The 13,630-nt window shown below is 42.1% G+C and overlaps 1 protein-coding gene across 4 annotated transcripts in view; it reads right to left on the reverse strand.

Annotated features, from left to right (window-relative positions):
- SIPA1L1 (signal-induced proliferation-associated 1 like 1) overlaps window positions 1-13,630 on the reverse strand; it is a 193,665-nt gene that overhangs the window by 66,440 nt on the left and 113,595 nt on the right. For all 4 annotated transcript variants that reach the window (XM_006865565.1, XM_006865563.1, XM_006865564.1 and 1 more), the window contains exon 9: window positions 10,520-10,789. In XM_006865565.1, the coding sequence (XP_006865627.1) occupies window positions 10,520-10,789 (270 nt within the window). The remainder of the gene's footprint in view (window positions 1-10,519; window positions 10,790-13,630) is intronic.

Below are 13,630 nucleotides of genomic sequence, written 5' to 3' on the forward strand. Positions count from 1 at the left end.
ATACTGTAACTCAAATGCATCAATTCTTCTATGATTTTCCTGTTCATTGTCCAGCTTTTATACATGTATATGAGGCGACTGAAAATACCACGACTTGGGTTAGGCACATTTAGTCCTCAAAGTAACATCTTTACTCTTTAACACTTTGAAGACGTCTTTTGTACTAGATTTGCCTGTCATATGATTTCTTGACAGCTGTTTCTCTGAGCAGCAAAACGAAGTCTTTAAAAACTTCCTGTTTTCTCCATGTACCATGGAGGCTATCGTCTTTGATCTTTATCAGTAAGTATGTGAGTCCTCAACAAGCCAGATTGTGTTGTCTGCACACCACAGCTGTCAATGAATCTTCCTCCAATCCTGGTTCTACATTCTTCTAGAGTCCAGCTTAGATTATTTGTTCAGCATACAGACTGAATAAGTATGATAAAAGAACACAACCCCGACACACACCTTTCCGGATTTTAAAAATCGTTTAGTGTCCCCTTGATCAGTTTCAACGTTTATGTGTTGAGTTCTAAACAAGAACAATTACTTGTTCTGGAATTTTCCTGCTTCTCACTGCAATTTATTCACAGATTGTTACGGAAGGCATCACAGATACTAACCACTTCTGTGCTTGGTCCTGCCCTCCACTCATACTCACAACCTTTCATGAGAAGCAGTCAGAACCAGATTCTTTAGTGAGAAGTTGAGGGCTTCTGGCCTGTATTTTAAAGTCTCAAAAGAATAAAACAAAACCAATTATTTCCCTATTTCTTATAGAAACAAAACAGGGGAAGTGGAATGCCATGTGGTCTTTGAGGCCTCCTCCTCCTCGTACAACTCCATAAGTAGGCACCACACTCAAGGATAAGAAAAAGGCTACCAAACAACCCACTTAACTTGCCCACAGAGAATTCCATCAGTGCTAATGTTCCTGGGTTGAAGATGGTTTTGAATTCTACAATGAAGTACAAGCCACTTACAAACTGGCACAACCCGTTAACAAGCACTTACTGCTCACCATGGTCCTAGACTACAACATACCGTTATCTCTGAGGTCCCACTTACACTGGGGATCATTTATGCAGCACACCATAGCCACTGCAATGTAAGTACAGTGCTAGGTTGGTGGTTCGAACCCACTGAGTCACTCCACAGAAGAAAGATCTGGCAATCACAGCCAAGGAAACCCTCTGGATTAGGTCTACTCTGTCACATGGGGTTGCTATGATTTGGAACTGACTACGGCACCCCACAACATTAAGTCATTTATCATTTTTCAATAAAATAAAAGATTGTAATAGTCAAACAAAAAGAAAAACAACAACATTAGGAAACTATAGGCTATTTGGGGAATGCAGAGGCTCTGTACAATAAGCACTGCACTGCAAACTACCAGGTCAGCAGTCAGACCCTACTAGCTATTCCTCAGGAAGAAGATGGGGCTTTCTGCTCTCTCAAAGATTTACAAGCTTGGTAACCCTAAGCAGGGTCACTCCGAGTCAACTGACTTGATGGCACTCAACAATAACATAGGCTATTTACTTAGGCTTGATTCTGGGAGTGGGGAAGGGTATGGACACGGAAAGCAAGGCCACAGGTGTGTGACTCAGTCCCTTGCACTCCCAACTCCCCTGTTTCTCAATTGGCAGTACCAAAAAGAATATGTGGTATGGCTGCACACAGAGCTCAGTTGTCAGAACACACATGTCCACTCCACATTCACTCACTGATACACACCCCCAACAAACACACTCACATTTAGGACAAGAAAGATTCACCTTGTCTGACCATCCCTAAAAACACTTTTCATAGCAATTGTTTCTGCAGGTGAGGAGGTTAAGGAAATTAAACTGACTTTTCTTGGTAAGCACTTTAATGGCAGGCAGATCCAAATGGCCACTCTGCTACAATACCAAGTGATTTTCATGAGAAGAAACAGACCTTTGTCAGACCCACTCACTGTCCAGGGCCCGGAACAAGGTGCCTGATAAGAAAATCTCACACTCACTGACTGGGGATAGGTCTGTGTGACTAATTTGAAAATCACTATCACTGATTTCCACAAATCAGCGTGACATGAACAAACCTTAAAAAATGCTAGAGCTTTCATATCTATTGCAGCAGAGTTTTCTGAAAGTTATATAAATTGTCAATGAAAAATGCATTCACGCACCTGATGTGCTCAAGGGGCCAGCAACTCCTGATGCCAACGAGGGAGATGTCTGGCCACCTGTTAGATCTGGCTTCAATGAAGGCCTTCCTGGGGATAGGCAGGAAACTGAGAAAGTCCTGAAGCCATTGTGGGGTCTTGCAGACCCTCCTATTAGGCGTGACCAGACTAGGTCTCCCAGGGTGATCTTTATGCTGGGTATATATACCAAGTGGTTTTGAAAAGTTGGTGGGAAAACTCCATTATCTTTTATTTCCAGTTTTCCACAAACTTTTTAAAGCCCCCTCCTATACACCCAAGGAGGGCTGGTGACTCAGTAGGATAAGCGTTGGACTGCAATGTTGGCAGTTCAAACTCATCATTTGCTCCTCAGAACCAACTCAACGGCACTTAACAACAACAACGACAGCAACATCACCACTTGGGAGGTGCATGACAGTAGGCAAGTAAGTGCCTTACATCCTCTATTCTTTAGTGTCCCTGCTTGTTTCACTCCTTAGCCTCATTGTACAGATTACCTAATACAATACAGGTAAAGCTCTTAGCACCACCTGTCATTGTTACTATAATTTCAAGATGGGCAGTTCAAATCCACCAGCCGCTCCTTAGGAAAAAGATGAGACTTTCTATTCCCATAAAGATTGATAGCCTGAACAACCCTACACAGGAAAGCTATGAGTCAAAACTGACTCAGCGGCGTCTAACAACCGCAACATATACCTAAGGATACTTCCATAGTATCATGCAGAGCAATATTTTCACACACAACCTCATTGTTCTTTCCAGATGATCTCTAATACCCAGTAAGCAGCCTTGGACTGTTCTGTCTGCCACTCTAAATCACACAGACAGCTTTTGTAGAATTTTGTCTGACTTCTGCAACTGCACAGTCAACCATGTTTGTTCTCAGCACAGCAGACGTCCTGAGTTCCATGTCTTCATGGAACTAACATTAGACATAACCCTGTTCCCGGAGACAGCAGTCTGCTCAGGGAAACACACTGATCCTTCCTCTCTCTCAAGCCTGCCCCACCAAGTGCTCAGACTAGCTCATACTGCAAACTAACTCATAAGCTCAGGCTGGAAATGGCCTAATTCCTATAATACCTAATTTCACCTCGCTATGTTCCACTTTCACATAATTGTTTGGTGGTGTTAGTTAACTGCTTTAGAGTGATTACAACTCAGCGACCTTGTACAGGGTTTACATGGAATGGCTAGTGGGTTTGAATCACCAACCTGTGGTGAGCAGTCCAGTGCTTATCCTACAGTGCCATATCACATAAGTACTTAAGAAATTATAGTAACAATGACAGGTAGTGCTAAGAGCTTTACCTGTATTGTATTAGGTAATCTGTACAATGAGGCTAAGGAGTGAAACAAGCAGGGACACTAAAGAATAGAGGATGTAAGGCACTTACTTGCCTACTGTCATGCACCTCCCAAGTGGTGATGTTACTGTCGTTGTTGTTGTTGTTAAGTGCCGTTGAGTTGGTTGAGGAGCGAATGATGAGCTTGAACCGCCATCGTTGCACTTCAAACGGCTTTGCAGTCTGCTGCATTAACCCACAGTGTCACACCAGGTGATGCTGGGATGAAAATCAAGGTCCCAGACTGCAGAGCTGGAACTCTGAGCCACCTCTCTGAATTTTTGGTGGTTCAGCAGGGACAGTCCTTGTGGGCTGGAGTCCCTAGGCTGAGGGCAGAGGCTAGAGGAACAACTACTAAGCTGTCCGTGTGCCTGAGCTAGGGACCACATTGGAGCACCTTCCTCTTGTTCCCTGAGTCATTCCTGTTGTTGTTGTTAAGTTCCCACTCACAGCAACACTGTATAGGGTTTCCAACGAGTGGCTGGTGAGTTTGAACCACTGACCTTGTGGTTCAAACAAACTTTGAGATCCAGTGTTTTATCCTACAGAGCCACATCAGTCTGCCAATTAAAATACAATTGGGAGAGTGGGGACCTGGACGGCATGTCAACCTGAAGTCTCTGTGCACATTTCCCAAAGCCTTAAACAGGACACATATTTTAATATAATCTGAAGATGCGAATTTGCAAATCATGAAAACACTAACAGGACTGTGGCTCCCCGAGTACGTGAACTCCTCTGAGTTGCTGGGAGAGAAGGGGGTCTGGGTGTCTGACAACAGCATTCTCTGTGGGCTGAGAATGACTCTGCTTTCGACCTCATCTTGGCTGACAAAGACCACATCGTCATTCAGTTTGAGCCTTTTATGGAAATCAACCAAGAACCACCTAACATTTCACTTTTAGTCAATTTGAGAAATTTGAGATAGGCTTTAACAGCAATCTACTTTTGAAACAGGAGTATTCCGAAACTTAGCCGACAGAAGTTAAAGAATGCTACTTAAATCCAGCTCCAGTTCTATAGCCTTATCAGTTTTACAATAGGTTTTATTTTTACAAAACAGGCTCAGCTTTCACAATATGCCTTTTCTCCTAAACTGGTGCAATTCTGTTCCCAGTTGTTTTAATAAACTCATTTCATTTTACAGGTGGCGCATCACATGTGTAAGGAGTCACTGGGTGATAGGAAGGATTACCGCACTCAGCTGGTGGCGTGAGTCTCCCCAGAGATGCCTTGGAAGAAAGGCTTGGTGACATGTTTCTGAAAAACCAGCCACTGACAGTCCTACTCTGACATGCACAAGGGTTTTCCATGAACTAGAAATGACTTGAAAGCAACTGGTTTCATTTTAGGTTTAACAAGTATGAAGTACAGAAAACACTTTGGAAGGTTGGACCTAGGTTGGCAATGAGTCAGAAAGGACCAATGAATGGCACTTAACAGTAACAACAAGGTGGTATTTATCTACAGGATTTCCTGTTTTAATTAATTACTATGTCAAGATAAAGACATTTAAAAACACCACAAGCTTACTAAGTGCTAGAGTTTCTGGTTGGTCCTTGAAATGCAAAGATGAATCTGTTGAAGAAGGAACAAATTAGATTAAAGTGAAATGTAAGGCATTCTGTGAAGAGGGCATTTGGTGCCATGAGCATTCCCAGGAGGGGCAATTAAAGGAGAGATGGGAGGAGAGAGTGGAGACATTAAAAAGGCTTGAAGAGGAGGCTCTAGCGTCAAAACATCAGTGGGAGCAAAGCCGCCAAAAATGGGGTGAGTAAAGGCACCAAGGTCCTTCATTGAAAAGAAAGTCATTTACTTGCTTAAATATTGGGGTGGCAGGGGAGCAGTGAAAAAGGAGGCTAAGTAGGCAACTCACCAGGGCTTTCATAGGCCATGCCGCCAGTTGGATTTGATCTGACAGCTGGGCAGAGCCATAGAATGTAATGAAAGGCATGGTCTGAAGGGCGTTTCCATTTTTATTCTATGACCCATGTACTGTGCAGCATGTGGGAAGTTGGAAATCAAACTGAAGGCTATTTTGACAAAAATTTAGGGAAGAAGAAAAAAATCTTATGGTGAAATGAGTCCCAACGCAATGACAAGGTGAGTCCTGGTGTGGCACTGTACAGTAAGCACCAGACCACAAGGTCAGTATAGACTGCAAGGTTAGCGGTTCAAACCCATCAGTCGTCCCTCAGAAACCCCGGGCTGGGGGGCTATAAGTAGGCTTTAACTTGATGGTACTCAACAGCCATAAAGCATTGACAAGCAAGAAGCCTAAAACTGACAAACCACACAGAAATGAAGAACTTAGTAACTAACTTATCAATAAATAACATGATAACTGGAGAAAAACTGAAATTGTCAAAGACTTCATTTTGTTTGGCTCAACCACTAGTACTCATGGAAGCAACAGTCAAGAAATTAAACGACATATTGCATTAGGCAAATCTGCTGCACAAGACCTCCTTAAAATCTTTTAAAGACTTTTCTTCAAAAGCAAAGATGTCACTTTGAGGATGAAGGTGTGGCTGACCCAAGCCATGGAATTTTCAGTAACTTCATATGCATGTGAAAGGTATACAGTGAATAAGGAAACTGTAGAAGAATTGATGCATTTAAGTTATGGTGTTGGAGGAGAATATTGAAAGTACCATGAGCTGCCAGAAGAACAAATCAACTGTGTTGAAAGAAGTACAATCAGAACGTTCCTTAGAAGTCAGGATGGTGAGACTTTGTCTCTCATACTTCAGAAATATTTTCAGGAGGGACCAGTCCCTGGAGAAGGACATCATGCTTAATAAAGCGTACGGTCAGAGAAAAAGAGGGCTCCAGTGAAACAGCAACTGTGTGGATGGCGCCACACAAACTCCACAGCACCTAACAACAACAGTGACTAAATGTGCCTGAAGATGGAGGTGTGGGTGGAAGGGAAGTTGATGCTCTGGGCAGAGGAATTAAGAACCCAGAACAAAAATCTCAAAATTACCAATAACTCAATGAGATCAAGTACCAAAGGCTGATAAATCTTCATCTAAAACAAAAAGGAAAACTCTTTTATAATGCTATGATACCTATTATTCAAACAAAACTCCTGGAATAGCTCATCTTTTCCAGGCATATGAACACAGATTAGGGTTTTGATCTCATGTTATGCTTCTGTAACGTGTCAAGGTTAGTGTGTTATACAGTTATTTTTATTTCAATTCTACCCTTAAACTATAGATGAATTTGAGGCAAACCTATAGAAAAAAATGGAGACAAAAACAGTGATCACACTGTATTACCTATTTCTGTTGAATAAACATTAATTCTGTGAATAAATACTACATCCATAAATACAATAAAAATCCTTTACTCAAAGTCACAGGGAAAGCACATTTCACATTGAAACAGACTTTATGTACTTTGTTGTTGTTGTTGTTGTTGAGTGCCGTCGAGTCGGTTCCGACCCATAGCGACCCTGTACAGGGTTTCCGAGGGTGTAAATCCTTACGGGAGTAGAAAGCCTCATCTTTCTCCCGCGGAGCGGCTGGTAGTTTCGAACCACTGACCTTAAGGTTCGCAGCCCGATTCGTAACCACTACGCTACCAGAGCTCCTTTAGAACTTCAAAAAGTTCATGGAAAAACTGAAATAAAATACGATGGAGATGGTCATAGGATTTTATGATTCAACTGTGAGAAACTGTTATCGGGATTAATCGCGATTATCACAACTCTAATTGTAGAAGATGTGTAAGTAAAAAGGAGTGGCAGCTCATCTTTCATTTCAGGAACAGAGGACCCCAGGTCCAAAAAGAAGGAAGAGCATGAGTGGAGTGTGAGATCCTAACCAGAAAAGCAGTGACAGCTGACGGTGGTAGAGGCAGCAGCATGGAGAGAGAGTAGCTGTGGGCTCCAGGCCCAAGGGCTGAGTAAGGCTGTGTGTGCCTGTGGGCAGTCTTGCAAAATGTGCCCTTTGGACATTTAAATGAATATATATGTTTGTTTTGTATGTGTGCACTGTGTTGGGTTGATAACCTCAAGGCTAACAGTTCAAAACTACCAGCTGTTCCACAGGAGAAAGATGAGGCTTTCTGTTCCCGTAAAGAATCAGCCTCAGAAACCCTATGCAGGGTCATACTAGAGAGCAGGCTGGGCCCTAAACCTAATCCCTTCTGAATAATGTTCTATAAAAGAAGAGAACAGGCAAGAAAAAAGAGTCACAGGAAGAAGACACTCTGTAAGGATCTGTCTACAAGCCAAAGAAATGCCCAGGGCTACTAGAAACTGACAGAGACAAGACAGGATCTCCCCCTAGAACAGAGAGCCAGTACAACCCTGCCAACAGCCTGAATTTGGACTATAAACTTACAGAACTCTGAGAAAATATAATTCTGTTCTTTAATTCATTAATGCCACCCACTTGATAGTATTTTGTTACAGCAGGCCTAGAAACAACACCCTCCATCAATAAGATCTGAAATTCTTATCCAGTATTGTAAAAGAACAGGTGAAATGAAGAAGCTTTAGGGAACACTGGGTAGAAGTCCTACTTTTCTGACCATCAACAGTGGCCTCATCCCTGCCACATTCATCTGTACCGCTTAGAGACCCACCGGGCTACTCTGCAGAGTCTTGCAGGGGAAGCACTCAGATGCAGTTTCCTCTGTGGAGTTAAGATGAAAGGAAGGGACAAGTACACATCCAACAAATCATCTCTGAAAACTCAAAGAGCTCCATCTGGAACAACATGGTTCTGCAATCGCTGACACTGAACGCTGCTCACTTCAAAAGATGGCAAATAACTTCAAAAATATATGTTGTTGTTTTTAACTTTTGGAGGTAACTGTTTTCAGCAACAAGCTTGGGATTTTATTGTAAAAATTAAAGTCAACATGGACTAGAAATGCATTCTGCTATTATACGGAATTCTGAAAAAAGGAAATGACACACAAAAAATTTCACTTGTGAAAGCCTGTTGGCTGTTTTGGAGAGAAAGAAAATAGCACTGAGGGGGGTGGTGCGGTATGGAAAAAGCTTTCTCTAAACAAGTTCATCTTTCAAAATGTGGGCCAAACCACGAATTCCAGTTAACACACACCTCGGAAAGAGCCAAGTTTGGAATGTGTAGAACAAAGAATTTATTCAGAGATCTCTTGGATGCTTTCCTCTTCAAAAATAATGAAAGCTACAGAACTCCAGATGGGAATGTGGCCACTCTGGAAGAGGGATCTTTTACTGAGATAAATGCAAGGCTCTGTAAATGAGCATCTGGGATGAAATGAAGAATTTTAGAAAAACTAGCCTGTTTTATTTATTTATTTTTTTGAGGGGCAGGGCTATGTTTTTATTATTAAACTATTTCTAAAAGGTATCTTAATATTCTAAATAGTTAAGTGACAATGTTTTTCTGTAATCGTTCAGAAGTTGGACTAAAAGGCTTTGCAATGAAGCTTTACAAACGTTTGTCTGTCTGTTCCCAAACTGAAGCAGAATTTTGTTATGTGTGTCATCTGGGAACCATTTTTTCCTGGCACCGTGTTCTGGTTGGCCCTGCTTCCTGTTGCTTTGATGCATCAGGGGCACGTTTGGGCTTCCCAAGGAATCTTCTATCTTTCTAACACAGCTCCAGGAACAGAGACCTCACCCAGCTCTCAGAACTTCTGGCCCCCTCAAGGAGAGAACCTCCAAATAATTCTGAGACATAATCAAGACAAGCTAAAGTGATAGATAGGGGGAGGATAGTAGATAGGCAGAAAGAAGTTGGCTCCGCCTAGCAGGTGGCTCATAAGCTACTCAATTAAACTGTCTCCTCCACTTACGTAGGTAACATGAAGCTAACAATTTATAACGAAGGCCCTGGATGCTGCAAATGGTTAAGCACAAAAACACAGAAAAGTTGGCAATTCAAACACATCCTGAGGTGCCTTGGAAGACAAGCCTGGCAATCTGCTTCCAGAAGGTCACAGACATTGAAACCGGTACAGAGCAGTTCTACTCAGCACACACAGGATCTCCATGAGTGATGACAACTAACTGCAAGAACAAACTTAGAGCAAAATCCTTACAAACTCACCAGTTTTTATTTCATATCTTAAAGGTTTAAATGGAGCTCTTGTAAACACAATATTATAGTAGGAAGGACTGGAACCCAGAGCAAGGTTAATAAACACAAAAGTTCTGTTTGCCTCTACCTGCCAAATACAGACTTGGACTCTAGTTCCAACTGCTGCATTGTACTTCACACTGAATTTCAGAGAAGTGTTGGCCCACCCTTGCAAATGCAGAGTTAACTGGTTGTCATTTGCAAGGAATGTCATTATGACTTTCAATTTACTAACAGATGCCAGGTTTCTTATTTCTGGGTTCCCTCCATCCCTTTCCCATTTGTTAATTTTACTCAGGGAGGAATAGTTTAACTATCTTTATGCGATGTTTTCTCCCAGCTATAATTTTTTTTTTTTTATGTTCAGAGCAGTGGAAAAAAAATGATTATGCTACACAAACTGCTTTCCTTTCTTGCAATTATTTGCAACCAAGTGACACAAACACAGCTACTCAACCAAGCACCTGTGTTCAGTTGCTAAGATAACATCACTTCGCAAAAAGACAGACTGTCACAGATCAGAACAGGGACTGCGACACTCCAGAGAGTCTGCCCAGTCCTAATCTACCAGGTTGGTAAGTGAGCAGTGGTAATTTCAGTTGATACTGCACAGAAATTTAATAACAAAACACAAATACCATGGCAAAGAACTGAATGTTTTTTGGGAATATATCCAGAAATATTATTTAAGGGTTTCAGAAGTCACTCCTTGGAAACCCTATACAGGGTTGCTATGAATCAGAACCAACTCGTTAACACCTAAAAACAACACCAAGAGTAGGCATTACAGTTTCAATTCTTGATTTCTAGTAAAATCTGGGCAGGCCTAAAGTCAGTGATTCTGGGTCTGGTTTTAATTCACTTTGGACACAGATTCTGAGCAAACCTTTGGAAGGTCCACTCACCGTCTCTCCAGTGGACGCCCATCACTGGAGATGCTCCGAGGAATGTTGGCGGCTCTCTCGGGAGGAGGCATCTTCCCATCTCCCTTTCCTGTATTCAGTCTCGAGGTCATGGGACTCTGCACCTGGGATGGGACCTGAGGCGAATGAGTCCCTTTATTGGCATTCCTCTGCCATTTGTTGTTATTTCGGAATGGAAATTTGAACTCGTAGGAAACTCCTTCATTCATTTTGTACTCCATCACTGGCATGCGGTAAGTTTCAGAGCAACTCCTATGAGAGTGAAGGGAAAGGGAGAAGAAAATGTAACATTGCCTTTTCTGGTTGGTAGAACCACATTGATTCTCATTAACAGCTAAAATGGTCAAGAAATTCTCTGTTTCAAACCATTTTCAATCATTTGGTACTATAATATTCTTTGAGAAAAAGCAAAACCCCAGGAAATATCACACTACTCAGTCCTGATCATTGAGTCTGAGAAATGGAGTCTTTCAAAAAACAAAGGAGACACACAGTTATCCTGTGGAGTCGGAGCGGGCTCTGAAACATGAGGCGGGAGGGACCCAGCATGGTGCACCCGGGCGCACACCCACAAGTGCGGGGCCTCAGAGGAAATACCAGTCCACTTCACAGACTCTTCAGTCTATATTAGGGTGCAGGAATTAAAAAGGGATATAGTTTTGCATTTGTTAGAATCATTCCTGGTAGTCCAAGTAGGAAGAAGTCTTGGAGTTCAAACTTAGAGGCAAATTTAAGCACATAAAAAAAGAAAATGCCAATTCTAGAAATGTTGCAGTTATCGAATCTCAAGGGAACAAGCATAATCTGAAATCACTCTTGTTTGACGTTGGCAATCTTCTAGTAGCAGGACTCTTCTGAAAGAAATCAAGGGCGATGCTACATCCTGTCATGGGAATCCATTTGTGTGCTGGTATCCAAATTCCCAACCTTAGGAAATGGGGAACTCCTTTTCCATCCAAACAATCAAGAAAAGCTCTATTAGTTATTAACCTGATTGGGGGTGGGGGGCAGGAAAAAAAAAAATCTATTCCCAGTAAAGCTTTAACTCAAATTACAAATTTGAATTTCATCATTATGTAAAAAAAAATTCTTACAAGAATTTCTAGGATTAGGAAGCAGGTGAGAAAATTTGGGAAGGAAGGGCTGACAGCAATTATGAAATAAATAGCCCTTGAAGAGGTGAGGCCTGGTGTGGTGCTGTTGGGTAATGCACCTGCCACAAGGTCCATGATTCAAATTCACCAGTCACTCCTTGGAAACCCTATAAAGACTCAACAGCACTTAACAACAACAACAATAACAGAGATAATACAAGGTGAATCTATGCAGCCTTGTCCAGAAGACAGAATGTAAGTCATGAATACAAAGCAAAAGAGTAAGTTTAAATTGGCTAGTAATAACGCTAGCAAAGCAAACTGAACTAGGGAAAATTACTAATATATTTGGTTTAACCCAAAATATTACAGAGCCCTGGTGGCACAATGATTAAGTGTCTGACGGCAGCCAAACTGTTGGAGGCTAGAATCCATTGCTGCTCCATGGGAGACAAATGCGACAGTCTGTTTCTGTGGAGATTTACAGCCACGGAAGCCCTAAGGGGCAGCTCTACTCTGTTTCTCAGGGTTGGTATGAGTCAGAATTCGCTTGACAGGTTTTATCCCAAATATTATCTTTTTAATATGTAATCAATGTTAAAATGTATTAATGAAATGTTTTGCATTCTTGTTTCCACACAAAATCTTCAAAATTTGGTGTACAGCACACCTCCACTGGGGCCAGTCATGCTACATGTGTTCCAGAGGCGCAGGAGGCTCGCAACTCCCACGCTGGACAGCAGGGACGCGGTGGGGGTGTGACACATAGGGGTGAGCTACTGGAAGGCTTTCTGCAGTGGGCTGGTGGGAGGACATGCACACTGGAAGGGACCGTGCCTTCATGATCACATGTATGCCCCTGAGGGTCAGACCCTGACGTTTTAAACGTGTTCTACAGAGCCTCTTGCTCCACCTTCCTGACACCCTTTGTTTTATATAAGTGCTGCTTCAGGTCTCACGCTCAGGCCTGTGCCTGCTCAGTCGTACCCCAGTTTCTCTGGGGGGTTCCCTACCACTCTTTTGACTCCCCAGAAGTCAATCTGACTCTCAACCCCAGGTTCCTCTGTGCGCACTGTAAGGTTTCATGGCAGCTCGTCTCCAACTTTTTTGACCACAACCTCTAGTGAAAATAAATTTTATACCATGAAAAGAGTGTTAATCACAAATACACCGAGACCCTTAGCCTGTTATTTTCTATTTTGGTATAGCCTATCCATTTCATCTAAAAAACAAAACTGGACACAACTTTTTACATTGATTTTATGACCTACTTGGGAGTCATAGTCTGCAGTTTGTAAAACATTGTTTTAAAACCTCCACATCACCTTTAGTCTCTTCTAGTTTTGATACTAATATTTCTAACAACAACAAAAAAGCCACTGGAACACTGATTTTGTTAATTACTCTGTTACTGTAGTGTGAGTTGAATTCTTACATATCTAATAGGTAAGTGCTTGATTACTAGCTGAAAGCTTGGCAATTGAAACCCACGCAAAGGTGTCTGGGTGTGCTTCTAAAAGGTCACAGCTTTGGAAACTCTGTGGGACTAGGGTTGCCATGAGTTGAATTGACTTGATGGCAATTAGCAACATTTCTGAGTAAACATAGCAATAATATATAGTATCTAGTGTGGTGCTGTAGGATAAGCACTGGACTGGTAACTTCACGGTATGTAGTTTAAACCCACCAAGGAAATCCTACACAGGGTCACTGTGAGCTATAATAATCCAAAGGAAATTTTCTGTCAACCTCAAAATCATACTAGCTTTGCTTCCCCTCAGCACTGCCTGCTTTAACTTATGACCTCAGTGACTACACCATCTTTCCCCTGTCTAGGAGGAGCAGCTAGGAGCCAGCAATGTGCACAGAACTTTACTCTCTTGTGTTTTGGGCAATATGCTTGTCAAAAACGTCTCCCTAGGCTGTTTTTTCCCATCACCAGATCCCCTTTCCCCAATAGGTTCTTTACCTGATGATTTTGTGGGTCCATTTTGCATTA

The sequence above is a fragment of the Chrysochloris asiatica genome, unplaced genomic scaffold, assembly GCF_000296735.1.
Source record: "Chrysochloris asiatica unplaced genomic scaffold, ChrAsi1.0 scaffold00079, whole genome shotgun sequence".
NCBI lineage: Eukaryota > Metazoa > Chordata > Mammalia > Afrosoricida > Chrysochloridae > Chrysochloris > Chrysochloris asiatica.